This window comes from Oncorhynchus nerka, linkage group LG5 (genome assembly GCF_034236695.1).
Source record: "Oncorhynchus nerka isolate Pitt River linkage group LG5, Oner_Uvic_2.0, whole genome shotgun sequence".
Taxonomy (NCBI): Eukaryota; Metazoa; Chordata; class Actinopteri; order Salmoniformes; family Salmonidae; genus Oncorhynchus; species Oncorhynchus nerka.
Genome location: NC_088400.1, coordinates 33,383,256 through 33,404,019, shown reverse-complemented (window position 1 = coordinate 33,404,019; position 20,764 = coordinate 33,383,256). Strand labels below are relative to the sequence as shown.

Below are 20,764 nucleotides of genomic sequence, written 5' to 3'. Positions count from 1 at the left end.
ATGCTGTAAATGTACAGCATTATACTGGCAACAGAGTAAATTACTGTAATTAAATATTAGCTGTGTTGCTGTAATGATTACAGTAGGCTCATTTACAGTATACTTCTGTATTGTATATTGTATACTGTAAAGCATTTAAAATTTCAGTATTTGCCTGACAACACTGCTGACAGTATAAATATGTAAATTTACAGGGAAATATTTGACACTGTACAGGCAGGTTGATAGGTTCCATATTTGATGTAATTGGTCATGTAGCCTCTTAGATTATTGTTTTGACCTCTTCAGTTGAAGCAAGAAATATTGGGGCTAAATATATTGTATATACAGTACCAGTAAACATTTTGGAGTCACCTACTCATTCCAGGGTTTTTCTTTATTTTTACTATTTTCTACATTGTAGAATAATAGTGAAGACATCAAAACGATGAAATAGCACATAAGGAATCATGTAGTAACCAAAAAAGTGTTAAACAAATCAAAATATATTATATATTTTAGATTCTTTAAAGTAGCCAACATTTGCCATGATGACACCTTTGCACACTCTTGGCATTCTCTCAACCAGCTTCATGAGGTAGTCACCTGTAATGCATTTCAATTAACAGGTGTGCCTTGTTAAAAGTTAATTTGTGGAATGTATTTCCTTCTTAATGCGTTTGAGCCAATCAGTTGTATTGTGACAAGGTAGGGGTGGTATACAGAAGATAGCCCTATTTGGTAAAAGACCAAGTACAGATTATGACAAGAACAGTTCAAATAAGCAAAGAGAAATGACAGTCCATCATTACTTTAAGATATGAAGGTTGATTAATGAGGAGCATTTCAAGAACTGTAATGAAACTGGCTCTCATCAGGAAAGGAAGACACAGAGTTACCTATGCTGGAAATGATACATTTATTAGAGTTAACTGCACCTCAGATTGCAGCCCAAATAAATGCTTCACATAGTTCAAGTAACAGACACATCTCAACATCAACAGTTCAGAGGAGACTGCATGAATCAGGCCTTCATGGTCGAATTGCTACAAAGAAACCACTACTAAAGGACACCAATAGTAAGAAGAGACTTACTTGGGCCAAGAAACACGAGCAATGGACATTAGGCAGGTGGAAATCTGTCCTTTGGTCTGATGGGTCCAAATTTGAGATTGTTGGTTCCAACCACCATGTCTTTGTGAGAGATGTAGAGTAGGTGAACGGATGATCTCCGCGTGTGTGGTTCCCGCCGTGAAGCATGGAGGAAGAGGTGTGATGGTGTGGGGGTGCTTTGCTGGTGATACTGTCAGTGATTTATTTAGAATTCAAGGCACACTTAACCAGCATGGCTACCACAACATTCTGCAACATTACGCCATCCCATCTGGTTTGTGCTTAGTGGGACTATACTTTGTTTTTCAACAGGACAATGACCCAACACGCCTCCAGGCTATATAATGGCTATTTGACCAAGAAGGAGAGTGATGGACTGCTGCATCAGATGACCTGGCCTCCACAATCACCCGACCTCAACCCAATTGAGATGGTTTGGGATGAGTTGGACCGCAGAGTGAAGGAAAATCAGCCAACAAGTGCTCAGCATGTGTGGGAACTCCTTCAAGAATGTTAGAAAAGCATTCCTCATGAAGCTGGTAGAGAGAATGCCAAGAGTGTACAAAGCTGCCAGCAACGCAAAGGGTGGTTACTTTGAAGAATCTAAAATCTAAAATATATTTAGATTTGTTTAACACTATTTTGGTTTCAACATGATTCCACATGGGTTATTTCATTATTCTACATTGTAGAAAACAGTAAAAAATAAAGAAAAACCCTTGAATGAGTTGGTGTGTCCAAAATTTGACTGGTACTGTATATCTGAAGTGCATTCGGAAAGTTTTCAGACCCCTTGAATCTTTCTACATTTTGTTACGTTGCAGCCTTATTCTATAAGTGATTAAATCATTTTCCCCCTCATCAATCTACACACAATACCCCATAATGACTAAGCAAAACAGGTTTTCAGAAATGTTTGCAAATTAAAAAAAAAATTAAAACAATAATTATATTTCAAATGTATTCAGACCATTTACTCAGTACTTTGTTGAATAACCTTTGACAGTGATTACAGCTTCGGGTCTTCTTGGGTATGATGCTACAAGCTTGGAACACCTGTATTTGAGGAGTTTCTCCCATTCCTCTCTGCAGATCCTTTCAAGCTCTGTCAGGTTGGATGTGGAGCGTTGCTGCACAGCTATTTTAAGGTCTCTCCAGAGATGTTCGGTTAGGTTCAATCTGTGTTCTGGCTGGGCCACTAAAGGACATTCAGAGACTTGTCCCGAAGCCATTCCTGCATTGTCTTGGCTGTGTGCTTAGGGCCATTGTCCTTTTGGAAGGTGAACCATCGCCCCAGTCTGATGTCCTGAGTGCTCTGGAGCAGGTTTTCATCAAGGATCTCTCTGTGCTTTGTTCTGTTCATCTTTCCCTCGATTCTGACCAGTCCTTGCCCCCCATCTCAACAGAGAAACTCTGGATCTCTGTCAGAGTGACCATTGGGTTCTTGGTCACCTCCCTGACCAAGGCCCTTCTCCCTCAATTGCTCAGTTTGGCCGGGCGGCCAGCTCTAGGAAGAGTCTTGGTGGTTCCAAACTTCTTCCATTTAAGAATGATGAAGGCCGCTGTGTTCTTGAGGACCTTCAATAATGGAGACATTTTTTTGGACCCTTCCACAGATCTGTGCTTTGATGGTCTGGGGTTATAAATTATTTGCCAGTTTTCCAGTTTTTGCCGTAGTGCTCCAGTGCTGCCCGCGCTGAGTAATGGAAACGGGTTGAACAGGCCTGGTGTTGTAAGTGTCCTGGAGGGCAGGCAGTGTGCATCCAATTGTGCGTTCGGCTGCACGTATAACCCTCTGAAACTCCTTTCTTTCTGCGGTGGTACAGTTGCCGTACCAGGTTATGATGCAGCTCAATCTCTGATCAGGTGCAACCCTGTTTGGGGTAAGGGGGTTCAGAGGTGGTAAAAGACACAGCAGGACAGTTAGGGCAGTAGAGCATCCAGGAGCGAGAAGACAGCGCAGCATCCAGTGTTCCTCATCGGGCTCCGTGACAATCCTCCTCAGTTATGATTTGTCAGCTCATCTCACCCCTAGGACAAGCATAGAAAAAGAAAGAATAGAATGAGAGACAGAGAGCACCAGGGCTGTTACTCTGTGGGTAAAACGACAGGGACAAGGGACATATCAAGCTGGTGTCGTGTGAATGGGTACTTACCTCACTAGAGGTCTTCAGTCAAACTCAGTGAGCTCTTGGGAGAATGGGGCACGGTAGGGGTTGACAACAAACAGCTGGCTTCCTCTGGGCCACGTTGTCATGCACTTTGTCCCGTCTTCAGGGTTCATCATCTTGGCTTGATTCAAACCTACAGCACATATCCTACATAGTTTATGAAATCATTTGAGGCATTGAACAAACACACATAAGAAAGATAGATATACCTACTTCAAACCCTAGCTAACTAATACAACATTGCTATAGGCTACGCAATATCACATATTATTTTATCAGACTCACATGTCCCTTTCTAGCTATGTAACCAAATGTTTGCAAACTACTGGTAAAGTGAACAAGTTTAGCTAATACTGTACCATTATGGAACAATGTTTTTTTAATTCAACAAATGGTTGGCGGAAGAGGCTATACAGACAGTCCTGGCATGAAAAATGATGATTTATGTTGCACAGATGAGAGCCAAGTGAACCGAATCCCACAGTGTTGTGACAGCTAAGGAGGACACTGTCCCGTTGGTATTGACATTTATGCTCTCCCCATTGACTAAAATATACCACGGTAACATCTAGATGGCTACCAATATTAGTTATTCTTGTGTAGGCTGCTATCCTACTTGAAATGCTGTATAATCCTGGGAGGGGAAAGATTTTGCCACGTGACTAGGTTCCACCACCAACACTGTGTTAGGCTACAGCTGACCAGTGGTACTGCAGCTTAGGTAGAAACAACGTGTTTTATGTGTATAATGTGGCCTGTCTATCTGAAAAAATATGGGTCATTTTTGAAACTGCTAGAAACAAACCATTATCTCTGTAGTAACAGTGGAAACATAGCAGTCATGAATCTCAGTCTATTCTGTATGGCACTCCGGGGCAGGCACACAGCCTATAATCACAATCACTATTCTCTGGGTGATGTTTTTCTAGGTCGCACTGCCAGATATTTACGAGCAATTTAGAGCAGACCAAAATGTATTTTGTCAACTTGAGCTAGCTAGCCAGCTAGCAAACGTTAGCCAGCTAGTTTAGCAAAGGAAACATGTGGTAATACAATGTTGGCTAGTTTAGCTAAGGAAACATGTGGTAATACAATTTTGGCTAGTTTAGCAAAGGAAACATGTGGTAATACAATGTTGGCTAGTTTAGCTAAGGAAACATGCAGTAATACAATGTTGGCTAGTTTAGCTAAGGAAACATGTGGTAATACAATGTTGGCTAGTTTAGCAAAGGAAACATGTGGTAATACAATGTTGGCTAGTTTAGCTAAGGAAACATGCAGTAATACAATGTTGGCTAGTTTAGCAAAGGAAACATGTGGTAATACAATGTTGGCTAGTTTAGCAAAGGAAACATGTGGTAATACAATGTTGGCTAGTTTAGCTAAGGAAACATGCAGTAATACAATGTTGGCTAGTTTAGCTAAGGAAACATGTGGTAATACAATGTTGGCTAGTTTAGCTAAGGACACAAGTGGTAATACAATGTTGGCTAGTTTAGCAAAGGAAACATGTGGTAATACAATGTTGGCTAGTTTAGCTAAGGAAACATGTGGTAATACAATGTTGGCTAGTTTAGCTAAGGAAACATGTGGTAATACAATGTTGGCTAGTTTAGCTAAGGAAACATGTGGTAATACAATGTTGGCTAGTTTAGCTAAGGAAACATGTGGTAATACAATGTTGGCTAGTTTAGCTAAGGACACATGCGGTAATACAATGTTGGCTAGTTTAGCTAAGGACACATGCGGTAATACAATGTTGGCTAACAATAAATATACTTATAAACAACTCAATTTACCTTCCCAGCAGCTGCTAGAAATATTCTTTCACTTCATAGGCGCTTCAAGAAGATATTTACTAAAATCATCTGAGCTTTATGTGTCTCTCCCGACGGCATGAGGTTGGCGCCTGAAACTGATCATTTGAATCTACAGTGTATAAGCTATAACTGTAAAGAAATACAGTATGTTAGACTAATTTTTAAAAGAGGCTTCCAAATTACAGTTCATTTTCAACATTTTACCCATCATGCAGTTCAATCTACACCACATGGTGTGTAAATAAAATCACTGGGGAAGCCAAGCCAGAAGGAAAGCCATATTACATTCTTTGTGTTGTGATAATTGTGTTCATTGCTCTATAATCTGTTAGTTCATATGTCTTGTGACCGTGATATATAGGCGTAAGGCCGAGACAATAAGAAGACACGGTGGCATAGAAAATTCAACCACACCTTGGTTTGATCACAAAACCAGACAGCAACCTCTGTCCGAAGTCCACAAAGCATTTGGCATGTAATAAACAGCTACACGACCTACTACATGGTCAATCAAGTTCATGTTTCCGACATTTTCCGACTACTGAAAAACTATTGATTTAGAACCATGGAGAGTTACTGCAAGCCACGAAGAAGACAGGAACTGCCTCCACTATTCCAGCACCATTTACACTTCAACATCATCAAATCACCTCTGCTTAGTCTAGTACAGTGACAACTAAAAGATACCAAAAACTATTTAGTCCAATCATCGTAAGTTAAATATGATGTGGCTGTCCATGGTTCTGAGTTGTGTGTGCGTGCATTCTGCAAGTGGAAAAAACATGTTGACTCACCCTACTAGTAGAAAAAAGCCAATGCCCTCCTCATCTCTTTCATGTTGACAAAACAGTCTGATTGTCATACAGTACACACTTTTATTTTTTCTTGTGCTAGTCTACCTGGTAAAAATGCTTGCTCAAATCCCTGTCTCCATCCATTGCTAATTTATGAAAGGGACAATTTTAGCTAGCTAGCTGGCCACCGGAGGACAACAACACACACAATGAGATGCAACAATTCAAGTTGTTTCTTTCAATTACATATTTCTCTTGATAGAATGTAATTGGATTGAAGCCAAATCCAAACAGGCTTTTTTTTTATGCGCCAGGACCATTCACAGTTGAGCTCACTCAGTTTAGCTCAACGCTGATTGGCTATTTATCAAGGGAGGCCAAATGCTCGCAGGCTTCCCTTGCCTTCAATTCTACGGGCAGCAACAATGTCATACTATTTATGACCATTTATGACCAGACAGCATCAGTTAGATGGCCTACACATACAAAGACAGAGGGGCACTGTTTTGCTTGCTCAGATGCTTTCTCCGGTGAGATACATTCAGCCTCTTGCAAATCGAAGAAAAATTACAAAAACATACAGAGAAATATACATTATTTTAAATGTAAAAAAATAAATAATAATATTGGTCAATTTATTTTGTCTTTACTTGGCATCCATGAATACATGCCACTGCATATCTACCAGCTGTTGTGTGTGTGGAAATGTTTTGTAGATTTTGTTTTGTCCCGTTTTAACAGATGTAAATTAACTTGGCTATCTTTCACCAGTTGAAGTACCGTTAGAGAGAGAGAGCTAGCCAAATGTTGTCTAACATTAGCGAGCTAACTAGCTCACTAACGTTAGCTATTATTTTTGCCACAATCACACTAGACCTGAATCAAACGAATCCAGCGGGCAAACGATTGTAGATCGACATTCTGACGTTTTTTTCAGCTCAATGTGACTTTTTATTAGAGGCAGTATAGCAATGTAACGTTATATTGACTTATAACTTTCCCTAGCTAATTCCCTACTTTTCACACTGACACAGTAATAAACAGCTCTACAGGCTTCACTGTCGTGGTGCACAGTCAGTACACAACACTGTAGTCATCTTGTCTTAGGAGGATCAGATGTTGACAGGTGTCCCAGCAGGGTCAGACAGCCAGGGAAGACCAGTCTACGGAGGTCAGGTGAATTTTGCAGTATATTAACAATATCAGTGAATGATATAAAGTTCCATCTTGAGTTGATTGGTAGACCTACAGTAGATACAGGACAGCAGTTTAAAGCTACAGTCTGGGATCTGGGAATAATGGTAATTTCATTTATTGAACTATTGATTATATTCTTGTATAAAATAATGTAGAAATGTACACCAAGGTAATTCTTTGTCATGCCTCATCTTAGCAGGATCAGATGGTGACAGGGGTCTCAGCAGGGTCAGACAGCAAGGGAAGACCAGTCTGTGATGAAGCTGAGGTGAAGTTTTGCAGATACAACACTTTATTCATTCTGTGCAGCAAACACTGACAAGCCAGAAAGATTTAAACTATTTTAAGGCAGTCTGACAATTGTCTAAAGTTGATTTCAGCTGAATCAAGGGTTGAAAGATGTGAGGAAGATGATCATGAATGGATACAGTTATGTTTAAATGCCCAGTCATATAATCTCAGACATAAATGACTGCAGTTTATTAAGACCATCCATAGAACGTACCATATGTGAGTGAAACTGAATATTGTGCACTCATAAATGTCATTCCTGTGCTGGAGGTGTAAAGCACAAAAGAGGACCTATTTGCATATGTTAAGGAAACTGTATAACCTAGCATTTGTAACGTCTAAGAATTGCATTGTCATTAATTGGAAGGTTGGTTATCCTCCCACAATGTCACAATAGATCACATACAGTGCCTTGCGAAAGTATTCGGCCCCCTTGAACTTTGCGACCTTTTGCCACATTTCAGGCTTCAAACATAAAGATATAAAACTGTATTTTTTTGTGAAGAATCAACAACAAGTGGGACACAATCATGAAGTGGAACGACATTTATTGGATATTTCAAACTTTTTTAACAAATCAAAAACTGAAAAATTGGGCGTGCAAAATTATTCAGCCCCCTTAAGTTAATACTTTGTAGCGCCACCTTTTGCTGCGATTACAGCTGTAAGTCGCTTGGGGTATGTCTCTATCAGTTTTGCACATCGAGAGACTGAAATTGTTTCCCATTCCTCCTTGCAAAACAGCTCGAGCTCAGTGAGGTTGGATGGAGAGCATTTGTGAACAGCAGTTTTCAGTTCTTTCCACAGATTCTCGATTGGATTCAGGTCTGGACTTTGACTTGGCCATTCTAACACCTGGATATGTTTCCATTCCATTGTAGATTTTGCTTTATGTTTTGGATCATTGTCTTGTTGGAAGACAAATCTCCGTCCCAGTCTCAGGTCTTTTGCAGACTCCATCAGGTTTTCTTCCAGAATGGTCCTGTATTTGGCTCCATCCATCTTCCCATCAATTTTAACCATCTTCCCTGTCCCTGCTGAAGAAAAGCAGGCCCAAACCATGATGCTGCCACCACCATGTTTGTCAGTGGGGATGGTGTGTTCAGGGTGATGAGCTGTGTTGCTTTTACGCCAAACATAACGTTTTGCATTGTTGCCAGAAAGTTCAATTTTGGTTTCATCTGACCAGAGCACCTTCTTCCACATGTTTGGTGTGTCTCCCAGGTGGCTTGTGGCAAACTTTAAACAACACTTTTTATGGATATCTTTAAGAAATGGCTTTCTTCTTGCCACTCTTCCATAAAGGCCAGATTTGTGCAATATACGACTGATTGTTGTCCTATGGACAGAGTTTCCCACCTCAGCTGTAGATCTCTGCAGTTCATCCAGAGTGATCATGGGCCTCTTGGCTGCATCTCTGATCAGTCTTCTCCTTGTATGAGCTGAAAGTTTAGAGGGACGGCCAGGTCTTGGTAGATTTGCAGTGGTCTGATACTCCTTCCATTTCAATATTATCGCTTGCACAGTGCTCCTTGGGATGTTTAAAGCTTGGGAAATCTTTTGCAAGGCACTGTAAATATCACGTTATGTATCATTAGATTAGATTTATTACAAGATTAAGGGTATACTGGGCAACTTTTACAAGGTCTGAATGACTTCTATGGAATACTGTATGACAAAAGGAGTCTGTATTGAAAACATGCCCATGTCAGAGGAGATACTTATTTTGGCTATCCCTAGCTGATGGGCTTCTCAGTCCTGGCCCTGGGGATCTGCCGTCCTGTTGGTTGTCTCTCTGGCCTTGGCCTAACACACCTGAAACCAATAATGAATTTTTCACTAAGATCCTAAGGCTGAGTGGAGTGTGTTGGGTTGGGAGCTGCAGGGTGGTGGACCACTAGGGGCAGGACGAGGCGACCCAGCTATATTGTGTGCTAGTAAAATTAACTCTGCAGTACTATTAGGGCTATGAGATGAATTATATGGAGGATGTGTTGTTTCTGTGTGTTAATGTACAGTATATGTGTAGGTGGATGTGTTTTATATATGTATATACAGTGGGGCAAAGAAGTATTTAGTCAGCCACCAATTGTGCAAGTTCTCTTCAACTATGACAGACAAAATGAGAAAAAAAATCCAGAAAATCACATTGTAGGATTTTTAAATAATTAATTTGCAAATTATGGTGGAAAATAAGTATTTGGTCACCTACAAACAAGCAAGATTTCTGTCTCTCACAGACCTGTAACTTCTTCTTTAAGAGGCTCCTCTGTCCTCCACTCGTTACCTGTATTAATGGCACCTGTTTGAACTTGTTATCAGTATAAAAGACACCTGTCCACAACTTCAAACAGTCACACTCCAAACCCCACTATGGCCAAGACCAAAGAGCTGTCAGTTCAGTTTTATAAATCACTTATACATATTAAATAATTATCTCTTACTTGATGACTTGATGACTGTGGGCATTTTTGTTTACTTTTTGTTGTTATAAATAGAGACAGCTAGAATGTTTGATCATGAATAATATCTATCTGAGACTTTTATTGAAATGTTATTAGCCCAATGTCAGCGTGTAATTTCTGAATGGTGCTCATAGGGACGCTGTTCACCAGCGGAGGTAGAATAGATAGCTCTCCACCCATTGGTGTTGTCATTAACAAAGCTCTGGTTTCGTTTCACTACATAAAATAATAGGGGTAAACGATTTTGTTTTGATAATCTAGTGAATGATCTTTTTGTGGAATACTTTCTCCTTACATCGATCTGTTTAACTATATATATGGATGTCGTTGGAAGTCTAAGGATGCTGAACAAAGGATTCTCAATGTCAGGCCTGGTCTTCTGCTTTTCTTTCTTTCTTCTACCGCTGCACTCCGCCTATGGAGACGTGAGCTATTCTTTTCCGGAGGAGATGAAACGAGGATCTGTTATTGGAAATATAGCCAAGGATCTCGGGCTGGAGGCGAGCAGACTGTCCGCTCGTAGGGCCCGTGTTGATACTGAAGGAAACCGAAAACGTTATTGTGACATTAATCTGAGTACCGGAGATCTGATTGTTGCGGAGAGGATTGACAGAGAGGGGCTTTGTGGAGAAAAGGTTTTATGCATACTAAAAGTCGAATTGGTCCTAGAGAGTCCACTTGAGTTGCATCATATATCACTTCAAATCCAAGATATCAACGATAATTCACCCATATTTCCCAAGGATTTAATTAAGGTAGAAATCAGAGAATCCGCTATGAAAGGAGCTCGCTATCGTGTAAACGCAGCTCACGACGCAGATACTGGACAAAACGCAGTGCAAAGCTACGAACTACAAAGGAATAATAATTTTGTTTTGGGTTTGCAAACGAATAATGCTGGTATTAAATACGGTGAGTTAGTTCTGGACAAAGAATTAGACCGCGAGGAGCAGCAGGAGTTGAAACTGTTGATGACAGCTGTAGATGGGGGCACTCCGCAGAGATCAGGTACTGTAGTCATACACGTCACTGTACTGGATGCTAACGATAACGCCCCAGTGTTTAGCCAGGCCGTCTATAAAGCCAGTCTGCCTGAAAACTCTCCTTTGGGTACTGTAGCAGTTACAGTGAGTGCTGCGGATGCAGATGAGGGGTTGAATGGAGAAGTGACGTATGAATTTAGTCGAGTATCTGAAACAGCAAGGAATGTATTTACTATGGACCAGAACACAGGAGAAATTAGAGTGACAGGAGAAATAGATTATGAAGAAGAGACGCAATTTGAACTTTTTATTGAAGGGAAAGATGGCTTTGGTCTTTCTTCGGACAGTAAAGTTATTATAGACATTACAGACATAAATGACAATGCCCCTGTGATTTATCTACAATCTCTGACTAACCCCATACCAGAGAACGCGTCACCTGGTACAGAGGTGGGCATCATTAACGTGCAGGATAGAGACTCTGAGAATAACCGACAGGTCCGTTGCTCCATTCAGCAAAACCTTCCCTTTAAGCTGGTGCCATCCATCAAAAACTACTATTCTCTGGTGACGACAGGCGAACTGGACCGTGAACTAGTGTCTGATTACAACATTACAATCACTGCCACCGACGAGGGCTCTCCACCTCTGTCCTCCTCTAAAAGTGTTCAGTTATCTGTAGCTGACGTCAACGACAACCCACCTGTGTTTGAGGAACAATCCTATAAAGCCCACGTGACTGAAAATAACAAACCCGGTTCCTCGGTGTGTTCCGTTACTGCTCGAGACCCAGACTGGAGACAGAACGGAACAGTGATTTATTCTCTCTTACTTGGTGAGGTGAACGGTGTCCCGGTGTCCTCGTTTTTATCCGTTAACGGAGACACGGGGGTGATCCACGCTGTGAGGTCGTTTGATTATGAGCAGTTCAGGAGTTTTAAAGTCCACGTGGTGGCCAGAGACAACGGTTCTCCTCCGCTCAGCAGCAACGTCACGGTCAGTGTGTTCATAACGGATGTGAATGACAACTCTCCTCAGATACTATACCCCGCCCCGGAGGGGAACTCCTTCATGACCGAGCTGGTCCCCAAAGCTGCGCACGGAGGCTCTCTGGTTTCCAAGGTGATAGCGGTGGACGCGGACTCCGGGCAGAACGCCTGGCTGTCATATCAAATTGTCAAATCCACTGATCCGGGACTTTTCACTATTGGTCTCCACAGTGGAGAGATCAGAACAAAGCGGGACATTTCTGAATCTGACAGCATGAAACAGAACCTCATTGTGTCAGTGAAAGATAACGGACAGCCCTCTCTCTCTGCCACCTGTAGTATGTATTTAGTGATTTCTGATAACTTGGCTGAGGTGCCAGAACTGAAAGATATCTCGTATGATGAGAACAATTCCAAACTCACCTCTTATCTGATCATCGCGCTGGTGTCCGTGTCCATATTTTTCCTCACCTTCATTATTGTCATCCTGGCCGTGAGGTTTTGCCGCACGAGAAAGCCAAGACTGTTGTTTGACGGAGCGGTCGCCATCCCCAGCGCGTATCTCCGTCCCAACTACGCAGAGGGGGGTGGAGTGGGAACTCTTCACAGCACCTACAATTATGACGCATACTTAACGACAGGTTCGCGCACAAGTGACTTCAAGTTCCTCAGATCTTACAATGACAACACGCTGTCCTTGGACCAGACACTGAGAAAAACTACAACTGAATTTGCTGAAGACTTTCGCGATTCCGAGGGATCCCCAGAGGTAGGCCTTTATTTTTAACAGACGTGCGTTATAACTCTATAGGCTCTGCGGCAGATATTTTACAACTGCAGGTCGTTTTTTTACAAAGTAATTTTGTTCAGGATAAAAACTACTATTCCCACGGGACTGTCATAACGTCTGTTTCCGCTGCCATTGTTTAAAGAACTAAACGTAGCTCCACATATGATGGTGTAATCGATTATGTTATCAATTCAACACCTTCATTGCAATGCTGACATTTTGCAGATTACATGTTGTTTGAATTGTGGTTCAAAACATTTTGTAGGATTGATAAATTAACTTTTTTTTTAACGATTTGCCTACTGCACAATTTTAATGTTACAAAACATATTTGATACGCTGGTTCTATTTGGAATCAGTTTGCTGCCCTACTTGGATGGCATTGCAAAATAGAAAAATTGACAAAGCTCTGTAGGACTATACTATGATGAGAAAAGTAGGGAGCTTTTGTTTGAGCAGTAACGGATGTCGCTGTCTGTGGTGCAGGTATGTCCGGTTTCTGTTGTAAAGGAGTTAGGGCTTCTTCCGAGTGCTTGTTTGTCACGAGGCTATTACTTTCCTGTTGTCAGTTCTACTCACTGTTTTTGTGGATTGTACTGATGAGTTCCAGATGGCAAAATGACAGTGCAACTTCCATGTGCATTTTAGGGAAAAAATCATTTAGAAGTTAGATCTACCTCTTTTGTAATGCATTTTTTTTTCCACATAAGTGTAGGCTTAACCTGTGCAGAGTTTACGATTGTTTAAAATAAAATGTGTTGTTTTATTTTTCCATGGTTTTTAGTTGTTTTTTCGCTTATGCTGGGTGGCATACCTGTCTCCATTTTTTTTGATCAAGCAAGCATACAGTCTACCAGCAACTTTGATTAAAATGTGTTTAGCACACTATCAGATAATAGTTTTGTAGGGATACTCAAAATGTCGCTGTTCACCAGCAAAGGAAGGTAATATACAGTACTCCACCCCTGCTGATTTCATTCAGAAAGCTCTGGTGCCATTTCACTGCAGAAATGAGTGTGGATGGTTGGATTGCACGTACATTGCACGTACATTTTGTAGATAGAGAGTTTATCATGTTTTTTTGGAATACCGTTTTCTTTTGCTAATCTATATAATTATTGGGTGTTTATGTCGATTTGTATGCCAGAATGGCGCACAAATTATTCTAAATGACAGGCCTTGTCTGTGGCTTTGAAATGTATTTTTAATGTCATATTTGAGTTTGGATGGAGCATATTGTGTGTGTTCGGGATTTCATATTTTGGAATGTTATAGGACTACGGTGGTTGAAATTATGTGTGGATAATTTGGATAGTTTGTAGCTTAACACGGGCTGTAAAGTAAATGCTGGGAGTCGGAAAGCAAGTGCAGGTGGTGAGTTTAATAATAAATGGAACATCGAACAATATAACAAACAAGAGTAGTGTATAGACATGAAAGACAAACAATACTGACTGGGGAAAGGACCTAAGTGAGTCCAGGTGTGCCTGATGGTGACGTGCAGGTGTGCGTAATGATTGATGCCAAGTGTGCGTAATGATGGATCCCAGGACCGGTGGTTAGTATACTGGCGACGTCAAATGCCGGAGGGAAGGAGCGGGTGTTGACGTGACATTCCCCCCACCCCCCGACACGTGGCTTCCAGCTGCAGGACGACGCAGTCCAGGCGGCGAAGGTGGAATTCACGGATTAAGTTGGGATCCAGAATGTCCTCCACGGGAACCCAACACTGCTCCTCTGGGTCATAACCCTCCCAGCCCAACAGATACTGGAGCCGAACCCCATGACATCGGGAGTCCAGTAGAGATCTGACGGCATAGGCCGGACCCCCCTGATGTCCAGGGAAGGTGGAGGGGTGTCATGGGGGACAGCATCAGCTAGGGGACCGGGATCCACCGGCCTGAAAAGGGAGACATGAAAAGAAGGTGAGATACGGTAGTCGCTGGGAAGCTGTAACCTATATGTCACCTCCAGACGGAGTGGGAGGTTCCTGGTAGAAAGACAGACATGAACCCCAGGGTGGTACACTGGGGTCTCACGGCGGTGGCGGTCTGCCTGCTCCTTTTGACGGAGGACGGTGCGCTGGAGTCTCACGTGAGCCTCGGTCCACACTTCTGCGCATCTGAACCACTCATCAACCGCAGGAGCTTTGGTCTGGCCCGGGGTCCATGGAGCCAGGGCCGGCTGAAAACCCAGAACACACTGGAAGGGGGTCAACCCAGTGGAGGAGTGACGTAGCGAGTTCTGGGCGTACTCCACCCATGGAAGGAAGCGAGCTCACTCTCCCTGCCGGTCCTGACAGGGACTCCTCAGAAATCTCCCCAGCTCCTGGTTCATCCTCTCCACCTACCTTTTGGACTGAGGCCTATACCTGGAAGTGAGGCTGACCGTGACACCGACCATCTCCATAAAGGCCCTCCATACCCGTGATGTGAATTGGGGGCCACGGTTAGAGTCGATGTCCCCTGAAAGGCCATAATGCCGGAAGACCTGCTGGAATAGTGCCTCAGCGACCTGGAGAGCAGTAGGGGGGGGGGGGGGGGGGGGTCCGGATGAAAAGCGTGCCCAAAGTAAACTGCCTGCTACTCAGGCCAAGAGCAGAAGAAATGTCAAGACGTTCTGTTACAGTCCGTACAAACATGTCAAACTATGTATGGAATCAATCTTTAGGATGTTTTTAACATAAATCTTCAATAATGTTCCAACCGGAGAATTCCTTTGTCTGTAGAAAAGCAATGGAATGCGAGCTACCTCTCACGTGAACGAGCGCACTAGCTCAAAGCATTCTGCCAGACCTCTGACTCATTCCCCTCTCATTCACCACCACTTTACAGTAGAAGCATCAAACTAGGTTCTAAAGACTGTTGACATCCAGTGGAAGCCTTAGGAAGTGCAACATGACCAATATCCCACTGTATCTTCAATAGGGAATGAGTTGAAAAACAACCAACCTCAGATTTCCCACTTCCTGGTTGGATTTTTTCTCAGGTTTTTGCCTGCCATATGAGTTCTGTTATACTCACAGACATCATTCAAACAGTTTTAGAAACGTTAGAGTGTTTTATATCCAAATATAATAATATGCATATATTAGCAACTGGGACTGAGTAGCAGGCAGTTTACTCTGGGCACCTTATTCAGCCAAGCTACTCAATACTGCCCGCAGCCATAAGAAGTTAATGCATTTGAGCCAATCAGTTGTGTTGTGACAAGGTAGGGGATGTATACAGAAGATATCCTTATTTGATAAAAGACCAAGTCCATATTATGGCAAGAACAGCTAAAATGAGCAAAGAGAAATGACATTCCACCATTACTGTTCGATAGTGTATACATATTTTATTTTAACACTCCAAACAGCCTACCCTACTGCGCTAAGTCATCCGCATGCTCCTAAAGCACACCATTGCAATTTTTTCCATCACATTTCAATGAGTTAACTGGGGTGAACAAAGATGCAATTTCAGAATATGGGGGGGACATGTCCCCCATCCCCAGGGAAAGTTGCGCCCCTGGACAAACATATTGTCTTTATCGTCTGAAATGTAAATGGAGAATGAGAAGAAAAGTGAGATTTCCTCTTTTAGGGGTATAGCTGTCCAGGTGTTATGTTCTGTTATGTGCGGATTGCCTTCATCCTCGTTTATTCTGGCTGTCTTGATCTTCTATGTCTATTTCATGAGCTTGGCCCGATAGTGTGCTTTGCATTTGATCAAATCGATAATGGTGTGTTGTCATTTAAAACATGCAATTTATGAAGTGCACTCAAAGTGTCGCTGTTCACCTGGTGAGCAACTTCATGTCGACGAATACAACGCTCTGGGTTGTTCACTGCGCTGCAGAAAATCGTGGGGACCTGACGTTTGTTAGTGTTTTCTCGGCTTGATTGGAATTATATTCGATTGAAAACTATATCTTCACTTTGGATATTTGCATATAGTGACGCACATAACTGCAGCCTTATTTCTCCACCATTCTCATCTAAGGATGGAGCACAAAATATTCACAGTGACAGGCCTGGTCTGTGGCTTTGTTTTCTTTCTTCGACCGCTGCACTCCGCCAATGGAGACGTGAGCTATTCTTTTCCGGAGGAGATGAAACGAGGATCTGTTATTGGAAATATAGCCAAGGATCTCGGGCTGGAGGCGAGCGGACTGTCCGCTCGTAAGGCCCGTATTGATACCGAAGGAAACCAAAAACGGTATTGTGACATTAATCTGAGTACCGGAGATTTGATTGTTGCTGAAAGGATTGACAGAGAGGGGCTTTGTGGCAATAAGGCTTTGTGCGTTTTAAAACAGGAACTTGTATTGGAAAATCCTTTGGAGCTGCAACGTATTAGCCTTCATGTTCAAGATATTAATGACAACTATCCACAATTTAACGAGGAGATGATAGATATGGAAATATGGGAATCTGCAGCTAAAGGCACTCGATTCTCATTGGAGGAGGCTCATGACGCGGATATAGGACAGAACTCAGTTCAAAGATACACACTTGAAAGGAATGTCAATTTCGTTTTGATTGTAGATAGTCATACTGTGGATCTTGTTCTAGAGAAGGAGCTTGATCGAGAACAAAAGCAGGATGTTAATTTATTGCTTACAGCTGTAGACGGAGGTTCTCCGCAGAGATCAGGTACTGTACTCATACACGTCACTGTACTGGATGCTAACGATAACGCCCCAGTGTTTAGCAAGGCCGTCTATAAAGCCAGTCTGCCTGAAAACTCCCCTTTAGATACTGTAGTGGTTACAGTGAGTGCTGCGGATGCAGATGACGGAGCAAATGGGGAGATCACGTATGACTTCGGTCATGTTTCAGAAGACGTAAAGAACATATTTTCTATCGACCGTAAAACAGGAGACATACGAGTTATTGGCACTATAGATTTTGAAGAATTTTCATCATTTGAATTGCGAATCAAAGCTAAGGATGGTTTAGGGTTAGCATCATATTCTAAAGTCATAATAGACATCACAGATGTTAATGACAACGCTCCTGTGATTTATCTACAATCTCTAACTAACCCCATACCTGAGAACGCGTCACCTGGTACAGAGGTGGGCATCATTAACGTGCAGGATAGAGACTCTGAGAATAACCGACAGGTCCGTTGCTCCATTCAGCAAAACCTTCCCTTTAAGCTGGTGCCATCCATCAAAAACTATTATTCTCTGGTGACCACGGGCGAACTGGACCGGGAACTAGTGTTTGATTACAACATTACAATCACTGCCACCGACGAGGGCTCGCCACCTCTGTCCTCCTCTAAAAGTGTTCAGTTATCTGTAGCTGACGTCAACGACAACCCACCTGTGTTTGAGGAACAGTCCTATAAAGCCCACGTGACTGAAAATAACAAACCTGGCTCTTCCTTATGTTCCGTTACTGCACGGGACCCAGACTGGAGACAGAACGGCACAGTGATCTATTCTCTCTTTCCCGGTGAGGTGAACGGTGTCCAAGTGTCCTCGTTTTTATCCGTTAACGGAGACACGGGGGTTATCCACGCTGTGAAGTCGTTTGATTATGAGCAATTCAGGAGTTTTAAAGTCCACGTGGTGGCCAGAGACAACGGTTCTCCTCCGCTCAGCAGTAACGTCACGGTCAGTGTGTTCATAACGGATGTGAATGACAACTCTCCTCAGATACTATACCCCGCCCCGGAGGGGAAATCCTTCATGACCGAGCTGGTCCCCAAAGCTGCGCACGAGGGCTCTCTGGTTTCCAAGGTGATAGCGGTGGACTCGGACTCCGGCCAGAACGCCTGGCTTTCTTATCATATAGTCAAATCCACTGATCCGGGACTTTTCACTATTGGTCTCCACAGCGGAGAGATCAGGACACAGCGGGACATTTCTGAATCTGACAGCATGAAACAGAACCTCATTGTATCAGTGAAAGATAACGGACAGCCCTCTCACTCTGCCACCTGTACAATGTATTTGGTGATTTCTGATAACTTGGCCGAAGTGCCAAAACTGAAAGATATCTCTTATGATGAAAACAATTCCAAACTCACCTCTTATCTGATCATCGCGCTGGTGTCCGTCTCCACCTTTTTCTTCACCTTCATCATTGTCATCCTGACCGTGAAGTTTTGCCGCAGGAGAAAGCCCAGACTGTTGTTTGACGGAACGGTCGCCATCCCCAGCACGTATCTCCCTCCCAACTACCCAGAGCTGGATGGCGCAGGAACTCTCCGCAGCACTTACAATTATGACGCATACCTGACGACAGGCTCGCGCACAAGTGACTTCAAGTTCGTCAGATCTTCCAATGACAACACGCTGCTTGTGGACCAGACTCCAACAATCTTTGCTGAAGCATTTGATGACTCCCAGGGGTCCCCAGAGGTAGGCCTCTCTATTCAATTGTGTTACGCGTTTGATGTGTATTCTAGGTACTTAGGCCAACATTTCTAATCACAATGTAAAACAGATGGCAGATGTCAGGTGAGAACGTTTTTGGAAGGGTGGAGCAATTTAGACAGAAGGATGAGATGAGAAGCCTGTTTTGATAGTGTTTGCCTCCTTGCTGCAGTTGGCCGCCACTTTCCATGTCACTGAACACCCCTTATACATGTGAGACACGACATAATCATTCTTTTCCTTTGTTCCTTGTAATGATTTATATATGTCACATCACGTGCTAACAGATGTGTAGAAATGGTTTAGCTGTACTGCGCGAGTTAGTGTGTACAGTTGTCTTGCTAATATTTATGTGAACATGTCTGTTGTTGAAGTGACCTTATAGACTTTTCCAACCACTTGTTGACAACCTTTATTCTTAAAACCTCTTTAAATGTAAAGTCCCCATATTTGGGGACCTTATTGGATTTGTTTTATTCAATTCTGTCTGGTATGAGAGCGGTAGCCCCTATCTGCAAAAGCAGGATGTCTGCGGAAAGCTGAATATCTTGGCTATTGATCTGTGCTTTCAAAACTTTGGTGTGACTTACTACCATATATGGGCATACGAATGTATAAGAGCAGGCCGAGCGTATGACCTCATTTCAAGGTTGCTGCTACCTTCATTCCGGTTAGCGTTGTGAAAGCCGGGACTCCAAAGATCATGAGGATGTCTTATGAAAGAACACATATGGAATCATGTAGTAACCAAAAAAGTGTTAAACAAATCAAAATATATTTTAGATTCTTTAAAGTAGCCAACATTTTCCTTGATGACATCTTTGCACACTCTTTGCATTCTCTCAACCAGCTTCATAATAAGAAGAGACTTGCTTGGGCCAAGAAACACGAGCAATGGACATTAGACAGGTGGAAATCTGCTCTTTGGTCTGATGGGTCCAAATTTGAGATTGTTGGTTCGAACCTCCGTGTCTTTGTGAGACGCAGAGTACGTGAACGGATGATCTCCGCATGTGTGGTTCCCATCGTGAAGCATGGAGGAGGAGGTGTGATGGTTAGGGGGTGCTATGCTGATGACACTCAGTGATTTATTTAGAATTTAAGGCACACTTAACCAGCATGGCTACCACAGAATTCTGCAGCGATACGCCATCCCCTCTGGTTTGCGCTTAGTGGGACTATCATTTGTTTTTCAACAGGACAGTGACCCAACACACCTTCCGGCTGTGTAAGGGCTATTTGACCAAGAAGGAGAGTGATGGAATGCTGCATCAGATGACCTGGCCTTTGCATTCACCCGACCTCAAACCAATTGAGATGGTTTGTGATGAGTTGGACCGCAGAGTGATGGAAAGACAGCCAACAAGTGCTCAGCATATGTGGGAACTCCTTCAAGACTTGAAAAAGCATTCCAGTTGAAACTGATTAAGAGAATGCCATGAGTTTGCAAAGCTGTCATCAAGGCAAAGGGTGGCTACTTTGAAGAAATCTAGAATTTAAAATATATTTGATTTTCTTACATTTTTTTGGGTTACTACATGATTCCGGATGGGTTATTTCATAGTTTTAATGTCTTCACTGTTATTCTACAATGTAGAAAATAGTAAAAATAAAGAAAAACCCTTGAATGAGTAGGTGTGTCCAAACCTTTGACTGGTACTGTATATATATATATACATACATACAGTGGGGAGAACAAGTATTTGATACACTGCCGATTTTGCAGGTTTTCCCACTTACAAAGCATGTAGAGGTCTGTAATTTTTTATCATAGGTACACTTCAACTGTGAGAGATG

At 42.5% G+C, this 20,764-nt stretch overlaps 3 protein-coding genes across 4 annotated transcripts in view; all 3 read left to right on the top strand.

Annotated features, from left to right (window-relative positions):
• The window catches only part of LOC115123122 (protocadherin gamma-C5-like), a 216,303-nt gene that overhangs the window by 19,479 nt on the left and 176,060 nt on the right, over positions 1–20,764 (top strand). The gene's annotated exons all lie outside the window — the stretch shown is intronic.
• LOC115120999 (protocadherin gamma-A11-like) lies at positions 10,096–12,617 on the top strand. The gene has a single exon (XM_029649992.2). The coding sequence runs from the start codon at positions 10,148–10,150 to the stop codon at positions 12,587–12,589; it is 2,442 nt and encodes an 813-aa protein (XP_029505852.1). The 5' UTR covers positions 10,096–10,147; the 3' UTR covers positions 12,590–12,617.
• Positions 16,460–19,021, top strand: LOC115120985 (protocadherin beta-16-like). Its single transcript, XM_029649977.2, has one exon. It carries the CDS (start codon positions 16,580–16,582, stop codon positions 19,019–19,021), a length of 2,442 nt encoding a protein of 813 aa, XP_029505837.2. The 5' UTR covers positions 16,460–16,579.

Excerpts from the sequence above, each read along its gene's own strand:
- LOC115120999 (XM_029649992.2), top strand. The coding sequence starts at position 10,148 with ATGGATGTCGTTGGAAGTCTAAGGATGCTGAACAAAGGATTCTCAATG.
- LOC115120985 (XM_029649977.2), top strand. The coding sequence starts at position 16,580 with ATGGAGCACAAAATATTCACAGTGACAGGCCTGGTCTGTGGCTTTGTT.